This window comes from Erinaceus europaeus, chromosome 1, assembly GCF_950295315.1.
Source record: "Erinaceus europaeus chromosome 1, mEriEur2.1, whole genome shotgun sequence".
Lineage (NCBI taxonomy): Eukaryota > Metazoa > Chordata > Mammalia > Eulipotyphla > Erinaceidae > Erinaceus > Erinaceus europaeus.
This window is the reverse complement of record NC_080162.1, coordinates 38,789,132-38,813,895: the sequence shown is the minus strand read 5'-3', so window position 1 is coordinate 38,813,895 and position 24,764 is coordinate 38,789,132. Positions and strand designations below refer to the sequence as shown.

Below are 24,764 nucleotides of genomic sequence, written 5' to 3'. Positions count from 1 at the left end.
ACAGGGAGAGGCCCAAGCACAGACAGCAGTTGGCATGAGCAACTAAGTCCTAGAAAGGAGTGGACTCCCAGGTGTAAGCCTCCATTTCCCCCTCTGCTGTAGGGATATGATGGTGCTTTGTGGGGTGGGGTGGGCATGTTTCTCCCAGGCCATTCTCCTGATAGACCCAGTGGATGGAAAGAGGAAGCTGTGCACTTCTGACAGGTGCTGCTTGCTTTGTGCTAGGTGGGGTAAGAAGAGGTAGTCCCAGGGGATAATTGTAGAGCAACCTGCAGCAGGGTGCAGGGGTTGGGGCACAGACCAAAATGGGAGTCATTGTGCTCCCCATGGCGACAGGTACCAGGAAGTTAGTGGGGTCAGGGAGGTGGCATAAGTGATGGGGGCCAGGGGAGTCAGAGGGTGACAGAGTTTATGAACATTTCGGTTTCATTCTGAGTGACATGGGGCCTCTGGGGGCTTTGAGCAGAGGATGGCTGGGCCAGTTTGCATCTTGAAAGTCTCCCTTTGACTTCTGGAGGGGACTGAATTACAAGGGGGAATGTGGAGCACATGGTGACAGTGGGCCTAGCTTTGTGGTAACAAGCCATGGGATTCTGAACTCATCTGATTGATATATGGGAGAAAGAAAGAACAGTTTAGAAAGATTCCAGCACTTTGTGCCTGTGTACATAGGAGGTAGACTTGGCTTTAGAGAACAAGGGAAGATATGGAGCGGAGGGGCAAGAGCAGAGCTGTGGGCCATGGGCAGAAAAGCTAATCTGAATCTGGCTTTGTCTCCCTCTGTTCCCAGCCAGCTGCCCCCACACTTGCCAGCTGTCTGATGGCCCCAGAGAATCTGGAACCTCCCCCCCCACACCCCTGGGGGGAGTTCCCAGAGGCCATCCTGAGCTGGCTTCCTGCCTTGGCAGGGTTGCCCCTAGCATACTAGGCAAGGCCTCCAGAGATCAGAAAGTGAAATGGGCTCATTTGCCTTTTTTATTTTTATTTTCAAGGGTGACTTTGCTTTCAGAAAATGAGTCCTTATGGGCTGCAGTGAACTGTTCTTCTGAGTTTTGTTTTGAGTGAAAGGGACAATACAATTGTCTGGTTCTGGTCTGTCTTGGACCCTACCAGTACCCCTCACCTGCCCAGGAGTTCTCAGACCCTGATGCCTAGAACCTTCCAAAGGGCCTCTGGGGACATTTGTGTGGGTTCTGTAACACCTCTAATTCACAAGTGGGGAAACTGAGGCTAAGAGGAAGAGTGACTTGGATAGCTGCAGGCAGGTATTAAACATGGGCTTCTCACTGTCAGCCCCTTGGGTCTCCATCAGGCCAGTATCTGGGATGTTCTGGGTGTGCCAGGGCCCAGGGGAGGCCTTGGTCCACTCCTCTTTGAGAGGTTAGTTCCAGCCAGATTCCTGGGCTCCAGGACAAGTTGAGGCAGGCTCGGGAGGCTTTAGGCTTCTTTTCTAGTCCTTGTGGTCCTTCCAGATCTGAGTCCCCCTACTCCCCCCTCAGGACCCGGGCCCATCTGTGCCTGCCTTCCCCTGCCCGATGTCTCTCTTGTTGGCTTTGCACAGGTAGTGGCTTCAGTCCTGCTGGGGAACAGGACCATTTGCTAGGCATGCCAGTGTCTCATTAGAGGGCAACAGGTTTCTGAAGAGATTGAAGGAAGAGTAGGTGGACAGCTGGGGCCTGTGGAGATCCTGGAAGGATGGATGGTGTCTGGGAGAGAACTGACCCCATAGCTCCACAACGCTTCAGGGAAGAAACAGGACTCCAGGCATATGGTACTGAGAAAGAGTCACTGGCCCCCCAGCTCTCCTGGCTATGGTGTGGTCCCTCATCAGGCACGGGGAACCAGATGACATTGGGTCACCTTGCCTTTTGTTCCTGGCCTAAATGTCCTGCTTGCTAACCTCCCCTAGATAGGCACCAGAGGCCGATGAAAGGGGACCTAGCTTTCACTCCATCCTGGCAGAGGTGCCCTTGGGGAATGTGGGGGGGAGGCAAGGGCAGGGAGATCATAGAGGCTGCCACCCTGATTAGCTGTCCAGATGCTGACTACCCCCTGTCCTTCTCAGAGGACTGAAAATCAGGCACCTACTCATTTTTGGAGGGCTGATGGGGATCCTGGGGAACGCTCCAGACAAATACTCATTCCCTGATGCCCCCTCATTCACGAGGGGGTGTGGGGACTGCCCTGGGGTCTGGCCAGTGTTCTGGCTGAGTTTACTTGCCTACTGAGGAACTCGCCAGGTTGCTGTGGTTGTGTACATGTGCACATTGACCACGGCAGTAAGTGCTTGTGTTTGCTCTTCACCTTGCTCCCAGCCCTGGTGTGGGACTGAGGCCTCTCTACTGAGGGCTGTGCCATGCCCAGCAGTCTGGATTCCAGTGTCAACCCACAGTCTTAACAGCCAGATGTGTTGCAGATGGAACCCAGTAGACCCCAGGGCTGAAGTCTCGGGCCACCTAGCCCGAGCTCAGAAGTCTGCAGAGCTCAGTCTCTGTAAAGCTCAGAAGCTGTGTCACGTGTCTTGGGAGTACAGTAGAGGGCAGATGTGGGGGTGAGAGATGGGGGCTTTTGTTCTACTCAGTTGGCACTTGGGTCTATCTGCCTATCCTCCGCCTCCACTGTGACAGGGAACCCCCCTACCATCCATGTCCCCTTTCTTTTCTGGAGCCCAGCATGTACACAGTTCCAGAGTGGGTATGGGGGTGTCAGACAGAACAACAGAGTCTTGCCAGATCTTGATTTGGGGGCAGCTAGGACACCTAACTTTCTGGGGTATACAGGACTGGGCAACAGAGGGATGAGTGTACTTGGCCATCCCAAGGCTGCATAACTGAAAAGTCACTGGGTCTCTCTGGGAAATGGGGTAGCAGCAGTACCTGTCTTGTGCCTATGAGACGCTTCATACAATACCTTGGCCTGTTCATAGACAGTGGTGGGAGGGTCAGGTGCTAGAGGGGAGCAGATGCATGGATACAGCCAGCCAGCTTCCTGCAGAACAAGAATTGGAGTCCTCCTAGTTCCCCAGACTAGAAGTGATGCACCCACACTTTGCTTAGCGGATTGGTAGAAAGGTAGGGCTCAGGTCCTGATGACATTGAAGGTCAGAAGTGGAGCCAGAAGTGCCTTGAGTTCTTAATCTAAGCTGTCTGTGTGAGGACTTTTGGAAGCCCCACTGGAAGTGATGCACCCACACTTTGCTTAGCGGATTGGTAGAAAGGTAGGGCTCAGGTCCTGATGACATTGAAGGTCAGAAGTGGAGCCAGAAGTGCCTTGAGTTCTTAATCTAAGCTGTCTGTGTGAGGACTTTTGGAAGCCCCAGTCCCTGGGGACAGTTTCCAAGCATGACACAGGTCAGAGTCTGGCAGGGATGATCAGTGCAGATTTCCAGGCTCCATCTGCCCTGCAGTCCATAGACTTTAACAGAGGCTTAGGGGTGTCTGAGGCACAGTTGCCTCTGCCCATGTTTGGAGAAGTTGTAGGCTCTGATTCCACAGCCTCAATGCAAGGAATGTGTCTAAGGCTCTGGGAGCAGGATGAGGACTACTCCATGATGGCACCAGAAAGGCCGGGGGGTGAGGGGGTGGGCACCACCAGTCATGCTTCATTGCAACTCCCTCCCTGGGAGACCTCCTGATGGCCAAAGCCTTCTCAGTGGGGTATGTGTCCAGAGGCTGTTGTTCACCAGTTGTCCATCCACAACTTATTCGGGCACCAGGACAGAACCCCCCCCCCCCCCACACACACACACAGCTTGAATGGGGAACCTTGTCAGAAAGGCAACACATCTAGGGCAGATGGGAACTGGGGTCCCTATGGGGCAAGGGCGGCTGGGGACGCTATAGCAGGTACATGTGGCAGTGACTTGGGTGTTAGGGCTCTTGTGGTCAGGCTGGGGTAGTAGGGTGAGGGGTTGGGGATTTGAGCATTCAGACTCAGCTGGCTACCAGAAGGGTCTGAAAATTGGGTCCTCAAGGGCAGGACCTTGCACAAAGCAGCAGCCAAGTACCCTCTTCTAGCTCCTAAAACATATGCCTCCACCCTTGGCCTTGCCCTTGATGATCCCTAGGCCCAGAATTGTGCTTCCTGCACCTACCTGCCTGGTTTTCCAACATGGGTTTTGCATCATTTGGTGCACAAACATACACATAGATGTATGTGTGTGTGTGTGTGTATATAATCTTTGTTTATTGCATAGAGACAGACATTGAGAGGGAAGGTGAAGGGAGAGAGACAGAGAGACACCTGCAGCCCTGCTTCATCGCTCACAGCTTTCCCCCTGCAGGTGGGGACCAGCAGCTCAAACCCAGGTCCTTGCACTTTGTAACATATGCACTCAACCAGGTGTGCCACCACCCGGCCCCGTTTTGCATCATTTGGGTACCTCCTTCCTTCCTGGAATCAAGCTCGCAGAGCCAAGCACACATGAGGAACTAGCTATAAGAAGACTATTGCAGCTCTAGAGGCCAAGTAGAATTTGAACCCAGGTCCAGCCTGCACAGGGAGGAAAGGGATGGACAACAGAGACTTCTAGGGAAGGAGAGACATTGGGCTCTTGGCAGAAGTCACCTGCACCTGCTGGCACACTACAGGAGGCCTCTGTGGGTCGTGTTGCTATGGCAGCCCCTAGGATGCTGCTGCCTGGAAGGACAGATGAGGGTAGGGGTGTGGGACCCCTCTTTGTTGGACTACCCTCTCTTTGTTGGACTGGGAGCTGGGGTTCCTTCAGGCACTGTACTAGAGGTGCCCCTGACTCTAAGCCCCTGTGTTGGCTGCTAGGTTCACAGGGCCCACGTCACTCCACCCCACCCCCAACTCTGCCCATACTAGCTGTACCCCTGCAGGGGGCTGTTTCCCACCCCAACGGCTCATGAGCCATTCCATACAAGGCTGCTTATATTGTGATTTAATGCATGTCAGAGCTGCGTAATATTCTGTGACCCAGACACCCCACATCTGTTTGTCTATGCGTTGGTTTGGTAGACACTTGGGCAGTTTCTGCTTTGGGCTGTTTTGCATCGTGGTCCTTGTTCCTATGTACTCATGTGAATCCACTCTCCTCACAAAGATATTCAAGCCCACATGCAACTCCGTGGCGTCTCTCTCACCCTGTCTTTGCACCATGTTGGAAGGGCCAAGTTGACTCTTGGACCCCAGAAAAATTGCAGTTTCATAGGACCCAAACTCCCTCACCTTCAGTGGGTACAGATGCCTGCTGGATTTTTCAGCATGAGTAGTGTCATCAGCTAGCTGAATAGATACTGGCTCCTGAAGGTCCTTGGTTTTACAGGGCTCCATAGGTGAGGCCCCACCCACTGAAGATGGTTCCACCCTCAGCACATCTGCTGTCTTTCTGAGTGCAGAAGGGGTCAGCAGAGGAGCACAAGCACATGCTTTCATGGTCAGTTTACTTGCCCTACGGCTCTCCAAAAAGCTGCCCCAGTTTCTTCCCCCGCCAAGCCTGTGAGAGTGCCCAGAGATTCTGTTTTCCTTTTTCTTTCAAAGCAGCTTCTCTTTCAAATGGGGAATAGGGCAGGGATCCTGGGCCTATTACAGAGGCGGAAGGAAGTTGGGGTTCCGTATCTCCCCAGGGGCACCCCCCAGTAACTAGTGCATTAATGAGGGGAATGGTGGTGCCAGTGGCTGCAGCCTCAACCCCATGACCAAGCATAATCTTGGGGACCATGGGTTTTGCTATTGCAGATGTTGTTTCCCACAGGCATACATGGCAATACTGCACCTTGGAGCCTCAGTTTCCTCATCTGTGATCATTTTCCCCCAGCAGTCTATGAGGTGAATGAGCCCGGGGGTTCTGGGCTCCTTATTGCCTCTTCTTACTCAGGAGTCTCTTATAAAATGAGTTTACATGAGACCCAGCCTGAGGATAGAGCTGCTTAAAAAAAAATAAATAAAAAATAATATATATATATATATATATATATATATATATATATATATATTTTAGTGGGAGAGAGAGATGGAACCAGAGCATCACTCTGGCACATGTGATGCCAAGAATCAAATTCAGGACTTTATGCCCAAGAATCCAGTACTTTTATCTATTGTGACACTTCCTGGGTCAAGGGTCTATTCACTTTTTTTTTTTTTAATTTATAAAACGGAAACACTGACAAAACCATACAATAAGAGGGGTACAACTCCACACAATTCCCACCACCAGAACTCTGTATCCCATCCCCTCCCCTGATAGCTTTCCTGTTCTTTAACCCTCTGGAGTATGGACCCAAGGTCATTGTGGGATGCAGAAGGTGGGAAGGTGTGGCTTCTGTAATTGTTTCCTTCCTCCGTTGAACATGGGCATTGACAGGTTGATGCATACTCCTAGCCTGCCTCTCTTTTTCCCTAGTGGGGTGGGACTCTGGGGAATCGGAGCTCCAGGACACATTGGTGGGGTGGTCTGTCCAGGGAAGTCTGGTTGGCATCATGGTAGTACCTGGAACCTGGTGGCTGAAAAAAAGTTAACATGTAAAGCCAAACAAATTATTGACCGATCATGAACCTAAAGGCTAGAGAAGTACAGATGAAGATTTTTTTTGGGGGGGTTTCCATTTTGTAGATAGTTAGTAGGTATATTTTAGTTATATTCCAAAGGGCCTGTAGCTATACTAGTTTTTTTTTTTTTTTTCCCTGAGCCTAAAATCTGATATGCAGGTGCATCCAAGTTATTGTCTGGGGAGATGATGTCATGGCTGGAAAAAGGACCAGAAAGCTGAATCAGGGAGGAGAGTAGCTCCCAAATAGGGAAAGATGTATAAATATTGTTAACTGTAGATCCTAACGATTTGATCTGATCTGGGGCCCATATTCAGCTTAGGAGCCTATGTGACCTCTGCATCCCTGTAGATCTGAGCTCACATTCTGTGGTCATGAGTAGGAACGTTCCAAGCTGCCCCAGTATCAGGACCCATCTTCCTCAGGTGTAGCATAGAGTATGTTGTACAACCTCCCTTTGGCAGATGGAACATTCTCTACTGTTGTTGATCCAAGTTGAGGGCAAGGTCCTATGGGGGCCCACAAAGGGGTCTGTTTTGTTGTTCCTGATGGAGATGACCAGTAACAATGGAGAGGTCTATTCACTTTTAACCCTATGCACGCTGGCCTCATCCCTTGGACACTTCCACCATCGTCTTTCTCACAGTTGTCCTCTTCTCCTATCCCTTCATCTGTGTGTTCATTTCACCACAGGTTCATTCACATGAGCCTGATCTCCCAACTCCCAGTCACTTTCTTATTAAGATAGTGAGACAGAGAGAGACAGTGCAGCACCGGGACTTTGTCTAGTGCCACGCCACCCCCGTGAGGTGCCCAGGCTCAGACCTGAGCTGTGGACATGCAAGGCAGCTCTCCAGCCCCCTGGCTTGGAATTCTTTTTTCTGCTACCAGGTTATTGCTGGGGCTCAGTGCCTGTATGATGAATTCACTTTTCTTAGCAGCCATCTTTCTTTTCTTTTCTCTTCTTTTCTTTCCCTCCTTCCCTCCCTTCCTTCCTCCCTTTTCCCCCCCCCCCCCACTTTTTTTTATATATGACAGAACTGAGAAGGGAGAGGGAGATAGAGAAGGAGAGAAAGACAGCTGCAGCACTGCTTCACCCACCACTTGTGAAACTTCCTCCATACAGGTGGGGACCAGAGACTTGAACCCTGGGTCCTTGCCCACATTTTGAAATTCTTAATCAGTTTGTAATGGGCCTCACTCATGGCTGGTGCTGTTGGGGTGGGTGGCTCTGAGGAGTAGCCATATTGGTGTAGGCCAGATGGAGGGGTTTTGTGCAGAGCAGAGGGTGCAGTGCAGAGAGAGAGAGGGGGCCAGCCAGTGGTGCACTGGGTTAAGTGCATCATAGCATGAAGTGCAAAGACCCGCATGGCGATCCTGATTCAAGCCCTTGCTCCCCACCTGCAAGGGGGTTGATTCACAAGTGGTGAAGTAGGTCTGAAGTTGTCTCTCTGTCCCTCTCTATCTCTCTCTCCTCCTCTTAGTTTCTCTCTGTTCTATCCAATAAAATGAAAAAAATGGCCTCCAGTAGTGGCTTCATAATATTGGCACCAAACCCCAGCGATAACCTTGGAGGCAAAAAACAAAACTAACTAACTAACTAACTAAATAAAAAACAGGGAGAGAACAGCTGGTGCAAAGATCCTGGGATGGGAGCACAACCGGAATATGCAGGGAACCCCCATGCCACAGATGACAGAGCCCACAGGATTGCTCCACGCCTCACTACCCCCACTTCCCCGCAGCTAGTCCATCACCTGCCCTGACTCTTGACTCTTTCTCTTGACCCCACAGGCTGACTCCCCACTACATCTACCCGCAAGCCATCGTCCAGCCCAGTGTGGTGATCCCAGCCGCCCCTGTCCCATCCTTGTCCTCGCCCTACATTGAGTACACGCCGGCCAGCCCTGCCTACGCCCAGTACCCGCCAGCCACCTACGACCAGTATCCATATGCAGCCTCGCCTGCCGCCACAGCCGCCAGTTTCGTGGGCTACGGCTACCCAGCCACCATGCCTCAGGCCCTCTCTGCCGCCACCCCCGCGGCCACCACCTTTGTGCAGTACCAGGCTCCGCAGCTGCAGCCTGACAGGATGCAGTGATGGTCCAGCCTTGGGACTGCAGCCATGTGGCCCACACATCAGGCTGGCCTTTGGGTGCAGGCAGGCCTGCGTCTCTGGGAACCCCAAGGGGAGCCAGCCTGCACCCTTGTAGGGCCCAGACATCTTCCTTTTTCTAACCAGAGCCTGTCATGTCTGGAGGGAGAATGTCGAGACAGGATGACAAGCTTTTTGCAGACCCCTCCAACATACCACCAGCCCCCCTCACACACACACACACCCACTGTTCATGCCCCTTCAGCAGCCAGGTGGAGTTATCCAAGACCCTCTGCAGACCTCAGTCTTCCTTGGACCCCACTGCAGTGCGGTCCCACCCAGAGGTGCCTTACTTCAGGGAAACGGGAGAACCTCTTTGCAGCCTGGGAACCCAAGTCAGCAGGTGTGGGGACACTGCCTTTTGAGCGCTCTCTGATGACAGCAGGCTGTGTCCTCCGGCCTAGCCAACATCCTAGTGTCCAGAGGGCCACCAGATACCTCCCTTTTCTTCCTGGAAGCACTGCAGCCTTTTTTCTTACCATTGTTTTGCTACTACGAAGATGATACAGAATTTCAGTCTATTTTTTCAGTGGAGACTCCCGCACCAAGAATTCCATACCTGTTCCCATCCCCCTCATTTGTTGATGGCTCCACCCAAAGAGATGGTGACAGTTTATATGGGACAAGTATTCCCTGGCTCCACAGGGTGGGCCTCCCAGATAGGTGGGTCTTCCCCATAACAGTGGGCTTAGATGCCAGCACCCCCTTGTCTGAAAGAGACCCCTGAGGTGGGGGTGCTGGCATGCAGGGTAGCACAGCACCCATTTCCTTCTCTGTTGTTGTTGTCTGCTGTGACCACCCCCACCCTCCATACATACACACAAGCTATAAGGCCAGTGAGATAGCCCTGCCTTCCTCAGGGGCTTGGGTCAGAGGTGGAGGCCAGTGTCTGGTGGGCAGGAGGGTCTGGAGGTGAAGGGGGCAGGCAGAAGGATTTTGGGGAGGCAGGCCGGAAGACTGGGAGCTGGGGAGTTTTTCTTCAGACCTACCTCAGGGAAGCGGGAGGTCTCAGGGCTGACCAGCCGGCAAGTACCTTGTTGTGACTTGCTTGTCTGGTACTGTTGAGGCCCAGAAAATAAAGGTAGCTAATATTATAATAATATTTTTATTAGAATGTTCTGAGTATAAAAAATAAAACTTGTTTTCTTTAAGGAAAGTGCTCTAGTTCTTCTAGGGTGAGGGATCCTATAACCCACATGGCTTTCATGGGAGGGTCACTTCAGGTCAGGTCTCATACCTATTTGCCATGCAGGAGAGGGGCTGGGGTGTCTCTTACTGCTGTTCATTGAGTTTCAACTTGTGTTGGCCTCCAGGCATCCAGGGTGGTGACACTGATGTAGCCCCCCACTATTTAGCACCTTATTTAGCACCTATTTAGTGGAGGAGCCAGTGCCCCCACTATGAATGCTGCCTGCCTGCCCAGATAGGTGATGTTCCCAGAGCAGGGCCCTGCAGTGGGACCCCCTCATTTCAGGGGGGAGGAAGGACTTGGGGAGAGGGTGACTGGAGCTATGTGCAGGTGTCCATTCCTGTCCACCCCTCCGCTCCCACGTAACCTCTTCATCTGTCCCTACAGCAGCCTGTCCTGTGTGGGTAGGGAGAGGAGGTAGTGAGAGGCACAGAGAGGTGAGGTGACTACCCAGGTTGTGTGGGGGGCTGATTCCAAATCCCAGTTACATCTGATTTTAGAGACACTGACAACTCCTATGTGGTCAGCTCTTGGTTTTGAAGCAAGACAGGGTCAGGACTGGCACTGGAGTCACTTTTCTTGCATTTTTTTTGGGGGGGGGTCCCCAAACTTCCTTGGGTTTTTTTTTCCAATCACTTTGACCTTGAGATTTGTTGATACCTACTCCTTTCTGTTCACTGACCCTCCCCCCTTCCCCAGCTTCTGCTTGAGGAAGGAGTGAGTTACTGGGGTCAAGGCAATTGGGACCCCATCTGGTCAGGTTTCCTTCTCCTACCAGGACCCCACCTGCCACTGTCTTCCTACTGGGTCTGAGTTTGCAAACACTGGCAAGGGTCAGAGGTCAGAGTGGGAGACCTATTCAAAGACACTGCTGCAGCTGATAAGGACGAGGGGGGAGGGGGGGTGTAGGGTGGAGTTCACAGGCCTATGGAGTTATCTGGTGGACCAGCCTGCTTCCTGTCCCTATCAGTCAGCAGCAGCCTCTGGGATAGGGCTCAAGGCCTCAAAACATCCCCTGGGTCCCAGGATTGAAGGCTTTGGAAAGTGCCAAACCCAGACGACAGTTTCTGAAGTCCCCAGAGCTGAGCAGAGAGCAAGGGCAGCTGAGGGCACCAGGTGCCTGTAACTTCTTCACAATAGTCCTGTGACAGTAATGTGACAGCATGGTGGTGACCAGGTCAGGGCCCTGCCAGGATTTTTTTAATGGATGGACTCATACTGGGTCCCAGCCTGAGGGCACACTCTTCAGACTCCAACATTTTGTCAAAGCTGTCAGTCTCCCAGTGTTTTACAAGAATCTCAAGGTTCAGTTACCCACATGTCTACTGTGAAATGTCCCCCTTGAATAGAAGAGAACACCGAGATACCAGTAATTAGGCCACTGGCCAGGCCACAAGGAGAGGCACAGGGTTTTGGCGGCTGTGGAGGGGAAGACTGCGGGCCTGATGCAGGCAGCCCTGGCTGCACTCAGGCTCACTATGAGCTCAACCAGCCTCCCTGCACCCAAGCTGTTAAAGATGCAGTCCTGGGAGGGGTGCCTGCCCTGTCTCTGTCTCAAAGCCACAAAGAGGAGCCAGACTAGGCTGCCTATTGTTTGTATAAGTCCCATTGAACAGGGTTTTCCTGAGTCAGCCTCCACCCCTGAAAAAGTTCAGGTGGGTGTGCGTATGCATGCAAGCGCGCATGCGTACCCGCATGCGCACTCCCCCCCATATGCGCTCACTCTTACAAGTACTCTTGTGGGTTTTGAGAAGCATGTGACATGCTCCTGTATACACATAGATTTATACACAAGTCTCTGATACACACTTGTGTATATGCGCAGACATAAGTGAATGCACATCCAGATATATCCATAAACCACGCTACATGATAAACCCAGAGCTGCCACTGCTTTCTGGGCTTCACACTAAGTGAGGGTCTAGTGGGCAGGGAGTACTCATAGAGTCACAGTTGTGGGGGCCTATAGTTTGGGATTCTGGGGGAAGAGGGACAGCAGGTGAGACTAGAGGGTGGTGGGGTGGGTGAGGGATGGCAGGATAGGTTTGGGAAGAGGGAGTGGGGCTCTTGGGTAGATCCTGAAAGGGAGAATGGAGGAGGAGGGTTGGCGGGGAGCAGACAGGAAGTTCAAGGAGGACAAGTGCCTTTGGGCCTGGTGTTTTAGTCCACTCATACAGGTACTAGCCTGTGTGCTGGGGACAGTTAGATGCACCCTAGTCTCTCTCCAGAAGGGAGGGCACATGGGGGTACATGCTTCCTGGTGTGATGGAACTTTCATGGCCACAGTGATGACTGACTGTCATACCCTTCCTGTCCTTTGTCCCAAGTCCCCACCCAGTGGAGCTCATTAGCATCACCTCTACAAGTAATCACTGCTGCAGAGTGCACTATGGAGCCCCCCTGAGTCACAGTAACTTCAGAATGGACATTGCTCCTTCTTCCACGCCAGTCTCTCCTCCCCTTCCACCACAAACCTGCAGGCAGGCCTGGTTTCCCCTTGAAGTAGAGACACAGCAAGGCAGAAAAGCCAGCAGTGTAATCAGCATCACTGGCCAATGGGACATGTTGCCAGCATGGGTCACCTCTGAGCTGGTGGGGGAAATAGGGTGAGAAGGATTCCCAGGGAAGGGAAAGGGACAGAGGCAACCTGGACGTCCAGAGAATATGACTCTCATGCTATGGAGGGGTACAGAAGGTCTGAAAGCCAGCACTCCCATTTGTAGTCTCTCTCTCTCTTTCTCTCTCTCCCTCCTCTCTTTCTCTTTTCCTCCAGGGTTATTGCTAGGGCTCAGTGTTGGCACTACAAATCCACTGCTCCTGGTGGCCATTGTTTTCCATCTTATTGGGTAAGACAAAGAGAAATTGAGAGAGGAGGAGAGATAGGGAGAGAGAAAGATAAACACCTGTAGACCTGCTTCACTGCTCATGAAGCGTCTCACCTGCAGGTGGAGAGCTGGGGACTTGCACCTGGATCCTTGCACAGGTTCTTGCAGTTAGGACTCTGTGTGCTTAACAGGTGCGCCACCTCACGGCCCTCGATTCCTGCTGGGGAGGGGCAGCAGCCAGTGAGACTCACACACACAGATGCTCCCCTTACTGACTGGAGCTTCATTATCATCTCATCCCACTTCCCACATCAGCAGACTGAGACCCAGAGAGGAGAAAGAGACTCTCTGAGGTCCCCTCTGAGCATAGGGTCACCAGGTGACAATGTAGGTACAGGGGTAGGGGCCTCATGATGTCACTTCCATGCTGCTACCCCCTGGCTGCTCTGCTCCCTCCACCTGGGACAGAAGTGGGGAAGGGAGGCTCAGTCAGCACCTGCTCACACTGAGCCTCAGTTTCCCCTGTGCAGGGAGAGGGTGGGTCCCTGGCTGCATATGTGGGCCCTGCCTGGTGTATAATCCATGCCTTGGGTAAAAACATTGGGTTTCTTCTGGAGCATCAGACTACGCCTAGTGGGTTACCCCTGCTTCCCCCACTCTGGTAGTCAGCACACTCAACCCCCCCCCCCCACCACAACTGGGTCAGACCCAGTTTGGATGTATGAGTCAGTTCTGGACTTGTGCTAGAACTCCGGGGAGTACACACTGTCTTTCTTCCAGGGAAGCTAGGAGCAGATAAGCCTGAGCTGCTGAGGCAGGGAAGGGTGGTTTGTGCTGAAGGAGGAACCACTATGCAGAAAGCCAGCACAATACTGCTGAGCAGTGGAGACCAACTAGGCTGTTTGGGATGCCCTGTTCAGCACTGCCTGGGTCTGGACATCTCCATTACAGGAAACTAATAAATCCCCCGTTTGTTTAAGCTTGTTTTTTTTTTTTTTTTGATCTTTTACAACAGATTTTTGGACATAATCAAGCTTAAGGGATCTTAGAATTAGGAATAGTAGCACTCTGAGGTCCCAGGTTTAATCTCTCTTCTTAATTATCTTTATTTATGTATTGGATAGAGACAACCAGAAATCAAAAGGGAAGAGGGTGAGAGAGAGACAGAGACAGAGAGACAACTACCACACTGCTTCACTACTCAAAAAGCTTTCCCCCTGCAGGTGGGGACATGGGCTCAAACCTGGTTCTTTGCGCATTATAACGTGTGCTCAACCAAGTGCACCACCAATTGGCTGATTCAGGTTCAATCTCCAGCACCACCATAAGCCAGAGCTAAGCAGTGCTCTGATTAAAAAAAAAAAAAAAAAGAGGGGAAAAAAAAGCTTAAGGTGGGGACACTTTGGTCAGGTTTCCTGCCCCTCCCCTCCTCTGGCCAAGCCTCCTTGTTGCCTCCTGTCCTAGGTGATAACTCAGTTGTGGTTGCATCACTTGCAGTATCCTGGGACTGACTGGGCTTCAAAGTGTGATATAGAAAAATGTTCCTTGCAGGCCTGGTAAGTTCCTTGCAGGGAGATAAGTTCCTGGACCCCTCAGTCCCCACTGCCAGGAGGAAAATGTCCACCAAGCAGTTCAGGGTAGAGGTGAGAAAACCAGTCTGTGGCCTGGGAGGTGGTGCAATCGACGGATTCTTGGCCCTCAAGTATGAAATCCTGATTTTGATTCCTGGTAATATATGTGCAAGATTGATGCTCTGGTTCTCTTTTCTGCCTCTGTCCCCTTAGTCTCATGAGTTAATAAATACATTAAGAAGAGTTGTCCAAAACAAGAAAAAAAAAAAAAGAAAAAAAAGAAAACCAGTTTCTGTGACAACCTATGCCCAAGGGAGCCTGTGTTCCCAGTTAAAGGGGACTGTTGTTACTTGGAACTGGGGACCTATCCTTAGAGCACTTGCTCATGAAAGCTAATGCACACTAGATCCTGTGATTTTACACCAGGGAAGGTGGCTGACTGTGCCCTCTTCACCGTTGGGAACAGCAAGGCAGGGTGAGCTTGCCCCTGGTTCCAGTCCAGAACAATGGTGGGTGTCAGAGCCAGAATTTTAACCCCCAAATTCTGAATCCAGAGGCCCCCTGCTGCCCTACTCCAAGCACCCCCACCCTGTCCATTTCTCCACTGTCACCCCAGTGCTAGCTGGGTGTGACTCCCACATCCTTGCCCTGGCTGCTGAATCACTCTTGTGTTTGTCCTTCAAAGACGTAAACACCAAACCAGGAGGCTCCAGGCAAGTGACTGGGGAGGGCAGCTGCTCAGGGCACCCAAGGCTGTGTGTCCGTGTGGGCTGGGTACCTGGTCTGCTAGATACCTAGTGGGCCTGCTGCTGAACCTGATAAGTGCCCAGCTCTGCTTATCAGCCCTGAACCGCTGACTTGCCCCAGGCTGTGTACATAATGGTGTGCACAGTGGGCTGGAGCTCAGTGAGGGGGTGAGCTCCCCCAAGACACACACATACACACACACACACACACACACCATCAAGCAGCTGAACCTTCTGCCCCAGAGATGGGAGAGTTCCAGGTGCCTCCTGCTGGCCTCTTGCCCCCAGTGACATTGTCAGAAAAACAACATTAAAGAGATTATTTTGCTAAATGCTTTTTTTGGGGGGGTGGGGGGGGGTCCATGAGGGCTTTGCACCAGCAAGATTCCATCTTTCTCAGTGGACTTGGATCCTCACATATGATAAGTTGTGTACTCTACCAGGTGAGCTTTTTCCCAGCCCTTTCTTTTTTCTAAATTATTCAAGTAGCACTGGGTTGGTGCAATAGCACAATAGTTATGCAAACAGACTTTAATTGAGCCTGAGGTTCTGAGGTCCTAGGTCCAGCTCCAAGACCACCATAAACTAGAGCTGAGCAGTGCTCTGGTAAAAAAAAAAAAACAGTAAGATAAACATAAACAAAGCAACACTGTGTGTGTGATCTAAAGTAAAGGCAGTGTGTTTAAATAACCTGTAAGTGTGTATGAAAAAAAAGAAACAGGAGGAAGGAAAGAGATGTTTATAAGAGTTGGACTACAATAGTTTCACCTTTTTTCCTAATATATTTCTAGTAGCTGCAACTGAGCAATAAAAACTGGGAAATAGGGGCCGGGTGGTGGCACCTGGCTGAGCACATGTGTTACAATGCGCAGGGACCCGGGTTTGAGCCCCCGGTCCTCACCTGCAGGGGGAAGGCTTTACGAGTGGTGAAGCAGGGCTGCAGGTGTCTGCCTGTTTCTCTCCCTTTCTATCACACCCCCTTCCTCTTGATTTCTGGCTGTCTATATCCAATAAATAAAAGAAATAAAAAGAAAACTGGAGGGGGGTCGGGTGGTAGCGCAGTAAGTTAAGCTCATGTGGCGCGAAGCGCAAGGGTGTAAGGATGCTGGTTCAAGACCCCAGCTCCCCACTTGTGGGGCGTCTCTTCATTGGCAGTGAAGCAACTCTGCAGGTGTCTATCTTTCTCCCCCCTTCTCTGTCTTCCCTTCCTCTCTCCATTTCTCTCTGTCCTATCCAACAACGATGACATCAATAACAACAACTACAACAATAAAACAAGGGGAACAAAAAGGAAAATAAATTTAAAAAACTGGAAAATGAAGCATAATGTTAGGCTAATATTACAGTTGTGTGTACATGCTCCAAGTACTAAAAGGGAGAGGAGGCTGTTTGTGAACCAGTTGCCTGTATATTTATCTTGTCTCTGATGAGCCTGAGCTTCTGTTCTTACTCCTCATCATTTTGTTTCAGCAACCTACTCAGTCTCCTAAAAAGTAACTCAGAATGTTCTGCTCTCTGGTCTAGAAGCCTCTGTGGCTCCCTATTACCTTGGAATAAAATTCTTCATCTGTATGAACAGGCCTTTCCTCCTCTCAAGTATCTTTCTGGAAAGCCACTCTTCCCCCAGACAGCTGGAGTTTGCTTCTTGTCCTTTAGCCTTAACTCAAAAGTCACCGGTTTCAAATGTCACCCCTGTTCCCCTCTCCCCCAAGCCTTCTGGGAACTCCTTGTCTCAGCTGCTCTCCTACCCCCATCCTGTTCTCTTTCAGTTTTCTTTCTAAGTAGCCGTCTGTCTTTCTGCTGCCATCATCTGTCACAGCGCATGATAGGAATTGAGTCTGGGCTGTTTGGGGTCCCTCCCTCCCCTTTCCCTTCTCCTTTTCCTGCTCCTCCTTCACCTGAAGGCTGACCGGGTCCTCAGGGCTGTGTTCCCCCTGACAACCCCTTCCTGGTGACCTTGCCCTGCTTGACCCTGGGCCTCCCACATCACTGCTCCCAGTGCACAAGTTTTTTTGCTTTGTTTTGTTTGTTTGTTTTTTACACAAACACTTCAAAAAGGAACCACTGTGTGACCTCCTGGGGCTGGCAGGACAGGGAAACCTTCACTCACAGAGCACCTGGATCTGTACAGTCTGTGCAAGATGCGTGCATGCTGTTTTTAAATGCAGAATCGGAGATCAGAACAGTTAGGGAGCCTGTGCAAGGCCACACAGCAAGTAGCTGGCAGAGCTGAGGCCCAGTCTGCCAGGGCTCTGAGACCAAAGCTGTTTCCCTCACCTCTTGCTGGGCTCTGCACTGCAGGAGTAACGACAAGAGTGGTGCAACCACAGGAGAAAGTCCAGGCGGCTACAGAGCCAGGATGTGGCAGTATATATGTCAGCATGGGTAGAGGGCCATGGGGAACTGCAGGGCAAGGCAGCCATTAGGCAGAAGCTTGTGAGCGACACTGGGCTCACATTCTGTCATAGGAATAATGTGCCACAACCCCCCACCTGGTGTTATTGTTTCCTAAGCCCTGGTGAAGTCTTGGCAAGATAGGAGTAATAGCAATATGTTGGAAGGGGAGAAATGGCAGGGACCACATCAGATGCAGTAAACCCCCTCAGAGGTAACATTCAAATATTTTTGTCTTTAATAAATAGAGGGGAGGAAAAACTGAATAAAAAATGAACAGAGAGAAAAAGATGGCAGGGGGCTGGAGAAAAGGTAGAAAGAAAGGACTGGTGGATGGATGGATAGATAGGTGGATAAAGTGTAAATGGAAGAAGAGAAAAGGGATGGGTGGATGGAGAGATGGATGAAGGGGTGTATGGAGAAGAGGGGGTGAAGGGAAGGATAGATAAATTTTTATTCTTGTGCTCGGCTGTGGTGCACTTGGTTAACTGCACTTATTTCAGTGCACAAGGACTTAGTTTCAATCCCCTGGTCCCCACCTGCAGGGGGAAAGCTTCACAAGTGGGAAAGCAGGGCTGCAGGTGTCTCTCTGTCTCTTTCCCTCTCTATCTCCCTCTCACCCTCTCAATTCCTGTCTGTCTCTATCCAATAATAGTAATAATAACAAAAAGATACACTCCCATCCCTTATCCCAAAGAGATCTACGTTGATGCAAGGGAGTAGCCTAGTACAAGGGTTCATGGTCCAGGGATTTAGAATCAGACAAAGTTGATTCTTAATTTATGCTCCTATCCTTGCAGACTGTGTGACCATGGGCAAGTCGCTTGCTGTCTCTGAACCTCAGATCTCTTTTTAGTTGTAAGGATGCTGGCACTTCTCAGAGTCTCATAGGGTGCACCTGGAGAGGGTACTAAGGACCAGGGGCAATGGAGTAGCTGAAGAAGTGCAGCACCCATGGCCTGTAGGGCTGGCTGCTAAGGCACCACTGAAGGAGGTCGTCCCTCCCTGGGAAGACGCCTGCTTTCATGTTGAGGATCCGAGGCTTTTGCTGGTTCGCTGCCCACACTCCTGGCAACCCCTTGCTTGAGGCTCTACTCCTCATCAGGTTGGTTTAACCCACCCACCCACTCCAGTTTGTGTAAACACAAAAGGGACCTGTTAGCCCAGTCCCTGTTATCAGAGTTGCTAGTTCTCTGCATCCTATAACCTGTCTCAAAATCACACAGTGGGATAGACCCCTGACCAGAACCCACTGAACCCCAGCCTCTGGGAGAAGGACCAGGGCACAGGTATTTATTTTTCAAGGACTTCTAGATAGTTCTACTATGGCTCTTGACACAAGAACTGCTGCATTTGGTGCTTTTAATTTTCATTATGTTTCCACTTGCCCACATTTCTTTTGTGCTTTTTGGTAGTTTTTTCATAGGGAGAAAAAGGGGAAAAAAACAACAACAAAAAACCAAAACTAAAGTTTTATCTTCCCCACTACATTTGGAGGAAGAAAAAATCTGATTTGTTTCCTTTCTAGGATCTGGCTATTTCAGTTTAAAATGTGTTTTTGTTAGTAACTTGGGAAGTGTCACAGCCGAAGAGTGCAGGCCTTGCAAGCCTGAGGTCTTGAGTTGGATTCCTGACACTGCATATACCTGAGTGGTGCTCTGGTTCATCTCTCTACTTCACCAGTGAGTAAATGGATCTTAAAGAAATAAAAAGTGGTTTTTGTTTTGTTTTGTTTTTGTTAACCCCCTTGGAGAACAGCTGATTAGAACAGAGGCAGAGGGAGTCCTCCTTTAACTTAGATGGCTCTGAAATTCATCCACACAACAGAGAGCTGGCTTTTATCATAATTCAGACTGATTTAAAAGAATGACCCTAGGTGCCAGGTACACCCAGCGGAATGCATACATTACCATGTACAAGGACCCTGGTTTAAGCCCTCAGCCCCCACATGCAAGGGGGAAGCTTCATGAGTGGTGAAGCAATATTGCAGGTATCTCTCTTTCTCCTTCTCTATTTCTCCTTCCCTCCCCATTTCTCTCTGTTTTATGAAGTGAAAGAAAGGAAGGAAAGAAGGGAGGGAGGAAAAAAGAAAGAGAGAGGGAGAGAGAGAGAGAGAGAGATGGAGATGCTTGGAGTGGTGGGTTTGTCTTGCAAGTACTGAACCCCAGCAATAACGTTGGTAGTAATAAATAATGATAATATGGGACTGAGTGGTGGTGCACCTGGTTAAGTGCATATATTATTATGTACAAGGGCCCAAGTTCAAGCCCCCTGGTCCCCACCTGCTAGGGGAAAGCTTGATGAGTGGTGAAATAGTGCTGTAGGTATCTCTCTGTCTCTCTTTCCATCTCCCTTCCTCTCAATTTCTATCTGTTCTATCAAATAAAGCAAAAAAAGAATGTGTGATTTCATTTAAAAAATAAATGATGATGATGTTTTTTAAAGAATGACCCCAGATGTAAATCAAAGCCAAAAAAAGAGGCTTCCATACACTCACTAGGATGGCTGAAGTGAGAAAAGCAGCCAGTCGAATGTACCAGGAGGATGGGGAGGCTTCTAACGGTCTCTAATTCACTGATGGGCATGAAGAACGGAGATGAGTAGCTAGCTACTTTAAATGATCAGAGTTGCTTTATGAGCCAGAGACTCCATTTGCAGGTGTATACTAGAAGCAAATAAAACAGCCACATGAAACCGGCCTTCAGATATTCTCAGCAGTACTGCTCACAATAGCCAGGAAGTACAAATGACCTAAATGTCCATCAACTGAAACAGACATATGCGGTCAGTCCTGTCTGTACAATGGATATTGTTGGAACATCAAAAGGGAGGAACTACTGATTTGTGTCATCCACAAATGAGCCTTGAAAATAGGATTTTAATTGAAAGAAGCCCCTTACAAACTACCATATCTTATTAGGTCCCATTCATTTGAGTGAGGGAGTCCATCGATACAGGCCATAGATACAGATAGTAAGACAGAGGCTGCCAGGGCTTTGGGGCCTGTGGGTGGCTGCCACCCACCAGGAACAACACACCAGGCAGGTTTCAGGAAGCCAGCAAGGCAGCAGCTCTGAAAACAATGAGGAATTTGAGAAAAGCATGGAGGGGGCCAGGTGATGGCATACCCAGTTAAGCACACATAGTACTAAGTACAAGGACCCACAAGAATCTGGGTTCAATCCCCTGCTCCCCACCTGCAGCAGGTCTGTTTCACAAGCAGTGAAGTAGGTGTCTATCTTTCTCTCTTCCTCTCTATCTATCCCTCCTGTCTTAATTCTCTCTGTCCTACCCAACAAAATGGAAAAAAAAATGACCACCAGGAGCAGTGGATTCATAGTGCTGGCACTGAGCCCCAGTGATAACCCTGGAAGAGAGAAAGAAAAAAGAGAAAAGAGAAAGGAAGAAAGAGAGAAAGAGAAGAGGAAAGGAAAGGAAAGGAAAGGAAAGGAAAAGCAATGGAAATCACAATGGTGAAATCTGTATTCTGTGTCCCCTCTGTGTACTTACAGTTGATTGTCACTTCTTTTTTTTAAATATTTATTTATTTACTCATTCCCTTTTGTTGCCCTTGTTGTTTTATTGTTGTAGTTATTCTTGTTGTCATCAGTGTTGGATAGGGCAGAGAGAAATGGAGAGAGGAGGGGAAGACAGAGAGGGGGAGAGAAAGACTTGCTTCACTGCTTGTGGAGCGACTCCCCTGCAGGTGGGGAGCCGGGGGCTTGAACCGGGATCATTATGCCAGTTCGTGCGCTTTGCACCACGTGCACTTAACCCACTGGTTACCGCCCGACTCCCAATTGTCACTTCTAAAGCGGATGATGTGTGTGGTGGGCACCTCAACCTTCTCTCTGTCTACCCCCAAAGTGCCTGCCTGCCTGCCGCCTGCCTGCCTGCGGTAAAGGCAGTAAACAAAAGGGCAGGCTCAGTCCTCAACAGGGAGATGCTCAGTACAGGATTGCGTCTCCACACCACAGGGAAGTTACCAGCTATACCAAGATGCAAACTTAATCACAGTCCCCACCACCACCCCTCCAAATGCTTCCCCCAACCACCAGCCCAGCCATAACATAGAGCTCATCTCAAAGAACCTATGGGAATTCAATGAGAGGTGTGTGTGTGTGTGGGTGTGGGTGTGGGTGTGTTTGTGTGTGTGATGCTACCACCAAGGCACATTGCTTCTGTAATTATGAAATATAAGTTAAGCTCAAGAAGTATGATTTCACAGTGAAATGGCGGAAGGTCAGAACACACCAGGAAAACAAAGCACACAAGGAAATTCCCTCCAATCCCAACCCTGAGACAGAATGTTTGTGTCAGATTTCCCTCTCTGTAGTGAGATGACATGTCCACAGCTAGGGTTTAGTGGAGTCTTGATGTTTTAGAACTTTCTTTCCCACCTGCTTTGGTGCCCTTTCACTTCTGCGGTGCAGTGACCTATACTACTGCTCATTTGGCACTTTTTTTTTCTATTATCAATGTCTTAATTACATAATTTCCACAGGAAAGTACATCTCATAATACAGGTAGATGACTTTATTTTTTAAAGAACTTTTTCTTTAATTAATTGAATGATTTTTTTGATAAGATAGAGAGAAATTAAGGGGGCAGAGAGGGAGAAAGAAAGTAATATACCTGCAGCATTCTTTACCTAGATGACTTTAACTTAATATTTGAAGTCTTGGGTTATTTGTTCTCCTGCTGATACCACTCCAAGGAGTTCTTGGTTGGATTGTTTCCTTGTAAATAACTTTTTTGTTTGTCTGGGGTTTGTTTGTTTGGTGGCCTCCAGGGTTATTGCTGGGACTCAGTGCCTCCACTATGGATCCACTGCTACTGTGGCCAACTTTTTAATTTTTATTTTTTGGGCAGGACAGAGAGAAATTGAGAGAGGAGGGAAAGATAGAGAGGGAGAGAGAGAAAGATAGACACCTGCAGACCTGCTTCACTGCTTGTGAAGCTGCACCCCTGCAGGTGGGGAGCCAGGGGCTCAAACCAGGATCCTTGCACAGGTCCTTGTGCTTTGGAATGTGCACTTAACCTGGTGCAGTTAACCTGTGCACTTAACCTGGTGCACTTAACTATGTGCACTTAACCTGGTGCACCACCGGCCCAGCCTTCTCCTTGTAAATATCTTTATCAGAACAATATAGTGATTGTATTAATTATAGTTTAATTTACCCAACAATTAATTGCTGAGTGCCATTATGCAACATACTATTTTATACAAATAAAAGTAAAGAAACAAATAATAATTTAAATCATACCAATCAGACAAGGATAAATACTGCAGAAGGAATGGACCTGAGGATAACTCACCCAGGGTAGATCACATACTTTGCCATGCACAAGGATGCAGGTTTGAGTCACAGACATTGTGGGAGTGCCACACAGGGCACCAAGAGTGCACTCCATGGATATAATTTACCCTCTTCATACACACACGTACACACACCCCAGTAAATGCAAATAAATACCTAGCAGCTAGAAATCTTCTCTGTCTCATTCATGGCTCTGTCCTGGGCACCTAGAGAAATACCTGAGACATAATAACTGCTCAGAGAATAGTTGATGAATAAATAACTGAACAGATGATGTGTGTGTGTGTGTGTGTGTGTGTGTGTGTTTGGGGGGGTGTCTTTTTAAGCTATATAGAGATGTGGAAAGAAGGTGTTGGAGACATTATCCTGCGCTTGGAGTCAGATTGCAGCTGTATGGTACTTGAAGTCTCAACCATTTTGGTGCCATCTTTAAAAAAGAAGAATTAGGGGAGTTGGGCAGTGGTGTACCCAGTTAAGCACACATAGTACCATGTGCAAGGATCCTTACAAGGACTAGGGTTTGAGCCCCGCTCTCCACTTGCAGTGGGGATGCTTCACAAGCAGTGAAGCAGGTCTGCAGGTGTCTATCTTTCTCCCTCTCTATCTCACCTTTCCCTTGCCAGGCTAGCTGTGCGTGCGGGAGACAGACAACCAGGGACTCATGGCTGAGCTGGGAAGCAGTATCTCTTTATTCATGTGGAATGCAACGCAATCTAAGCTATCTCTAGTCACAATCCTGTCCTTATATATACTCGCCAAGTAGGGTGGAGACAGGATGTGACATAGAGAGGGTGGAGTGAAAAAAGACTGGTAGAAATCAGGGTGTACTAGGAGATGGGGGCAGAGCAAAAAGACATTGTGAACTAGTGGGGATTAAACCAATGCCCTGGAGGTAGGGTGGTGCTTAGTTAACAGTGGTTATGTAAATAGAATACAGTGTTAAGCAGGGGGGATTAAACCAATGAAACAGAAGGGATTTTAGAAGCAGAATTAGAAGCATACCAACATTCCCTCTCAATTTCTCTCTGTCCTATCCAATAAAAAGGAAAAAAAAGCCAACCTCTCCAATGATGGATTTGTAGAGTGGGCACTGAATCCCAGCAATAATCCTGGAAACAAACAAACAAACAAAAAGGAATTATGTTTACATGCATAATGCATAGAGTTAGAACCAGAGACCTAAATAAAGGTTAATGTTGATGTTCCAGCCAGAGGGAACAGCCTTGAGGTGGCTAAGAAGCAGAGATACAAGAGTCTCCAGCTCTGTCTCCAGCTTTGCATGGGACACAGGAGGGGTTGGAGACCCAGGAAGTGACTTGGCAGTTGGGTGAAGAGATGGGTTTCTGTGGGATCCCAAGGAGAAATCTGGAGAGATGACCCCTGGCTTTCAGCAAAGCCAAGCCCTCTGCCAGCTAGCTCTTACCCACTCATTCCATTGCCCAAGTGGGAAGTGGCCCTAGCCTCTCTGCTTGTCTCCAGGAATGTGTCTCCTCTGCTTGGGTCTCTGCTCACCTTTAATCCACTCAGAAGGCTCCCTGGAGGCTGGCTGGGGTCCACCCACCCACCCTTCCTAGCTGGACCTGGCTACAGAGAAGTGCTCTTGTCCAGCTATTGCCAATGATTTGCATAACAAATAAGGCTTCACTGGGCTCCAGGCCAGACTGCCTGGTGCTCCCAGACTTTGTGACTTAAGACACAAACTAGCATCCAGCTGCTGAGCACACAGCCCCTCCCCAGCAGCCTAAACTGCCCCCTGGGGAAGGATACCCATCCTTGGCCTGCTTGGGATCCTCCTGACCTTGTCAGCCCTCCCCATGACCTGAACCTTGTAAGTAATCAGCTCAATATGGTTGTGGGTCAGGCGTGCCAATTCAGGAGTTTAGCACTTGGCATTTGTAAATCTAGCCTCCCTGCCAGCCCACTTTGCGTAGGAGGAAACTGAGGCACAGAGGGGGTGAATCATGTGCTGCTTAGTACACTGAACATAGTTGGGGACTGAACTCTTGTCATTCTGCTCTAGAAAATGTGCTGTGAATATGGAGGGCCGTGGGTG

At 49.6% G+C, this 24,764-nt stretch overlaps 1 protein-coding gene across 2 annotated transcripts in view; it reads left to right on the top strand.

Annotated features, from left to right (window-relative positions):
* RBM38 (RNA binding motif protein 38) overlaps positions 1 to 24,764 on the top strand; it is a 73,345-nt gene that overhangs the window by 7,007 nt on the left and 41,574 nt on the right. The window contains exon 4 of one of the 2 annotated variants that reach the window (XM_007525138.3): positions 8,305 to 9,821. The exons of the other annotated variant lie outside the window; for it this stretch is intronic. Coding sequence (XP_007525200.1) covers positions 8,305 to 8,611 — 307 coding nt within the window. The 3' untranslated portion in view covers positions 8,612 to 9,821. Of the gene's footprint in view, positions 1 to 8,304; positions 9,822 to 24,764 lie in introns of those variants that run through there. 2 annotated transcript variants of the gene reach the window in all.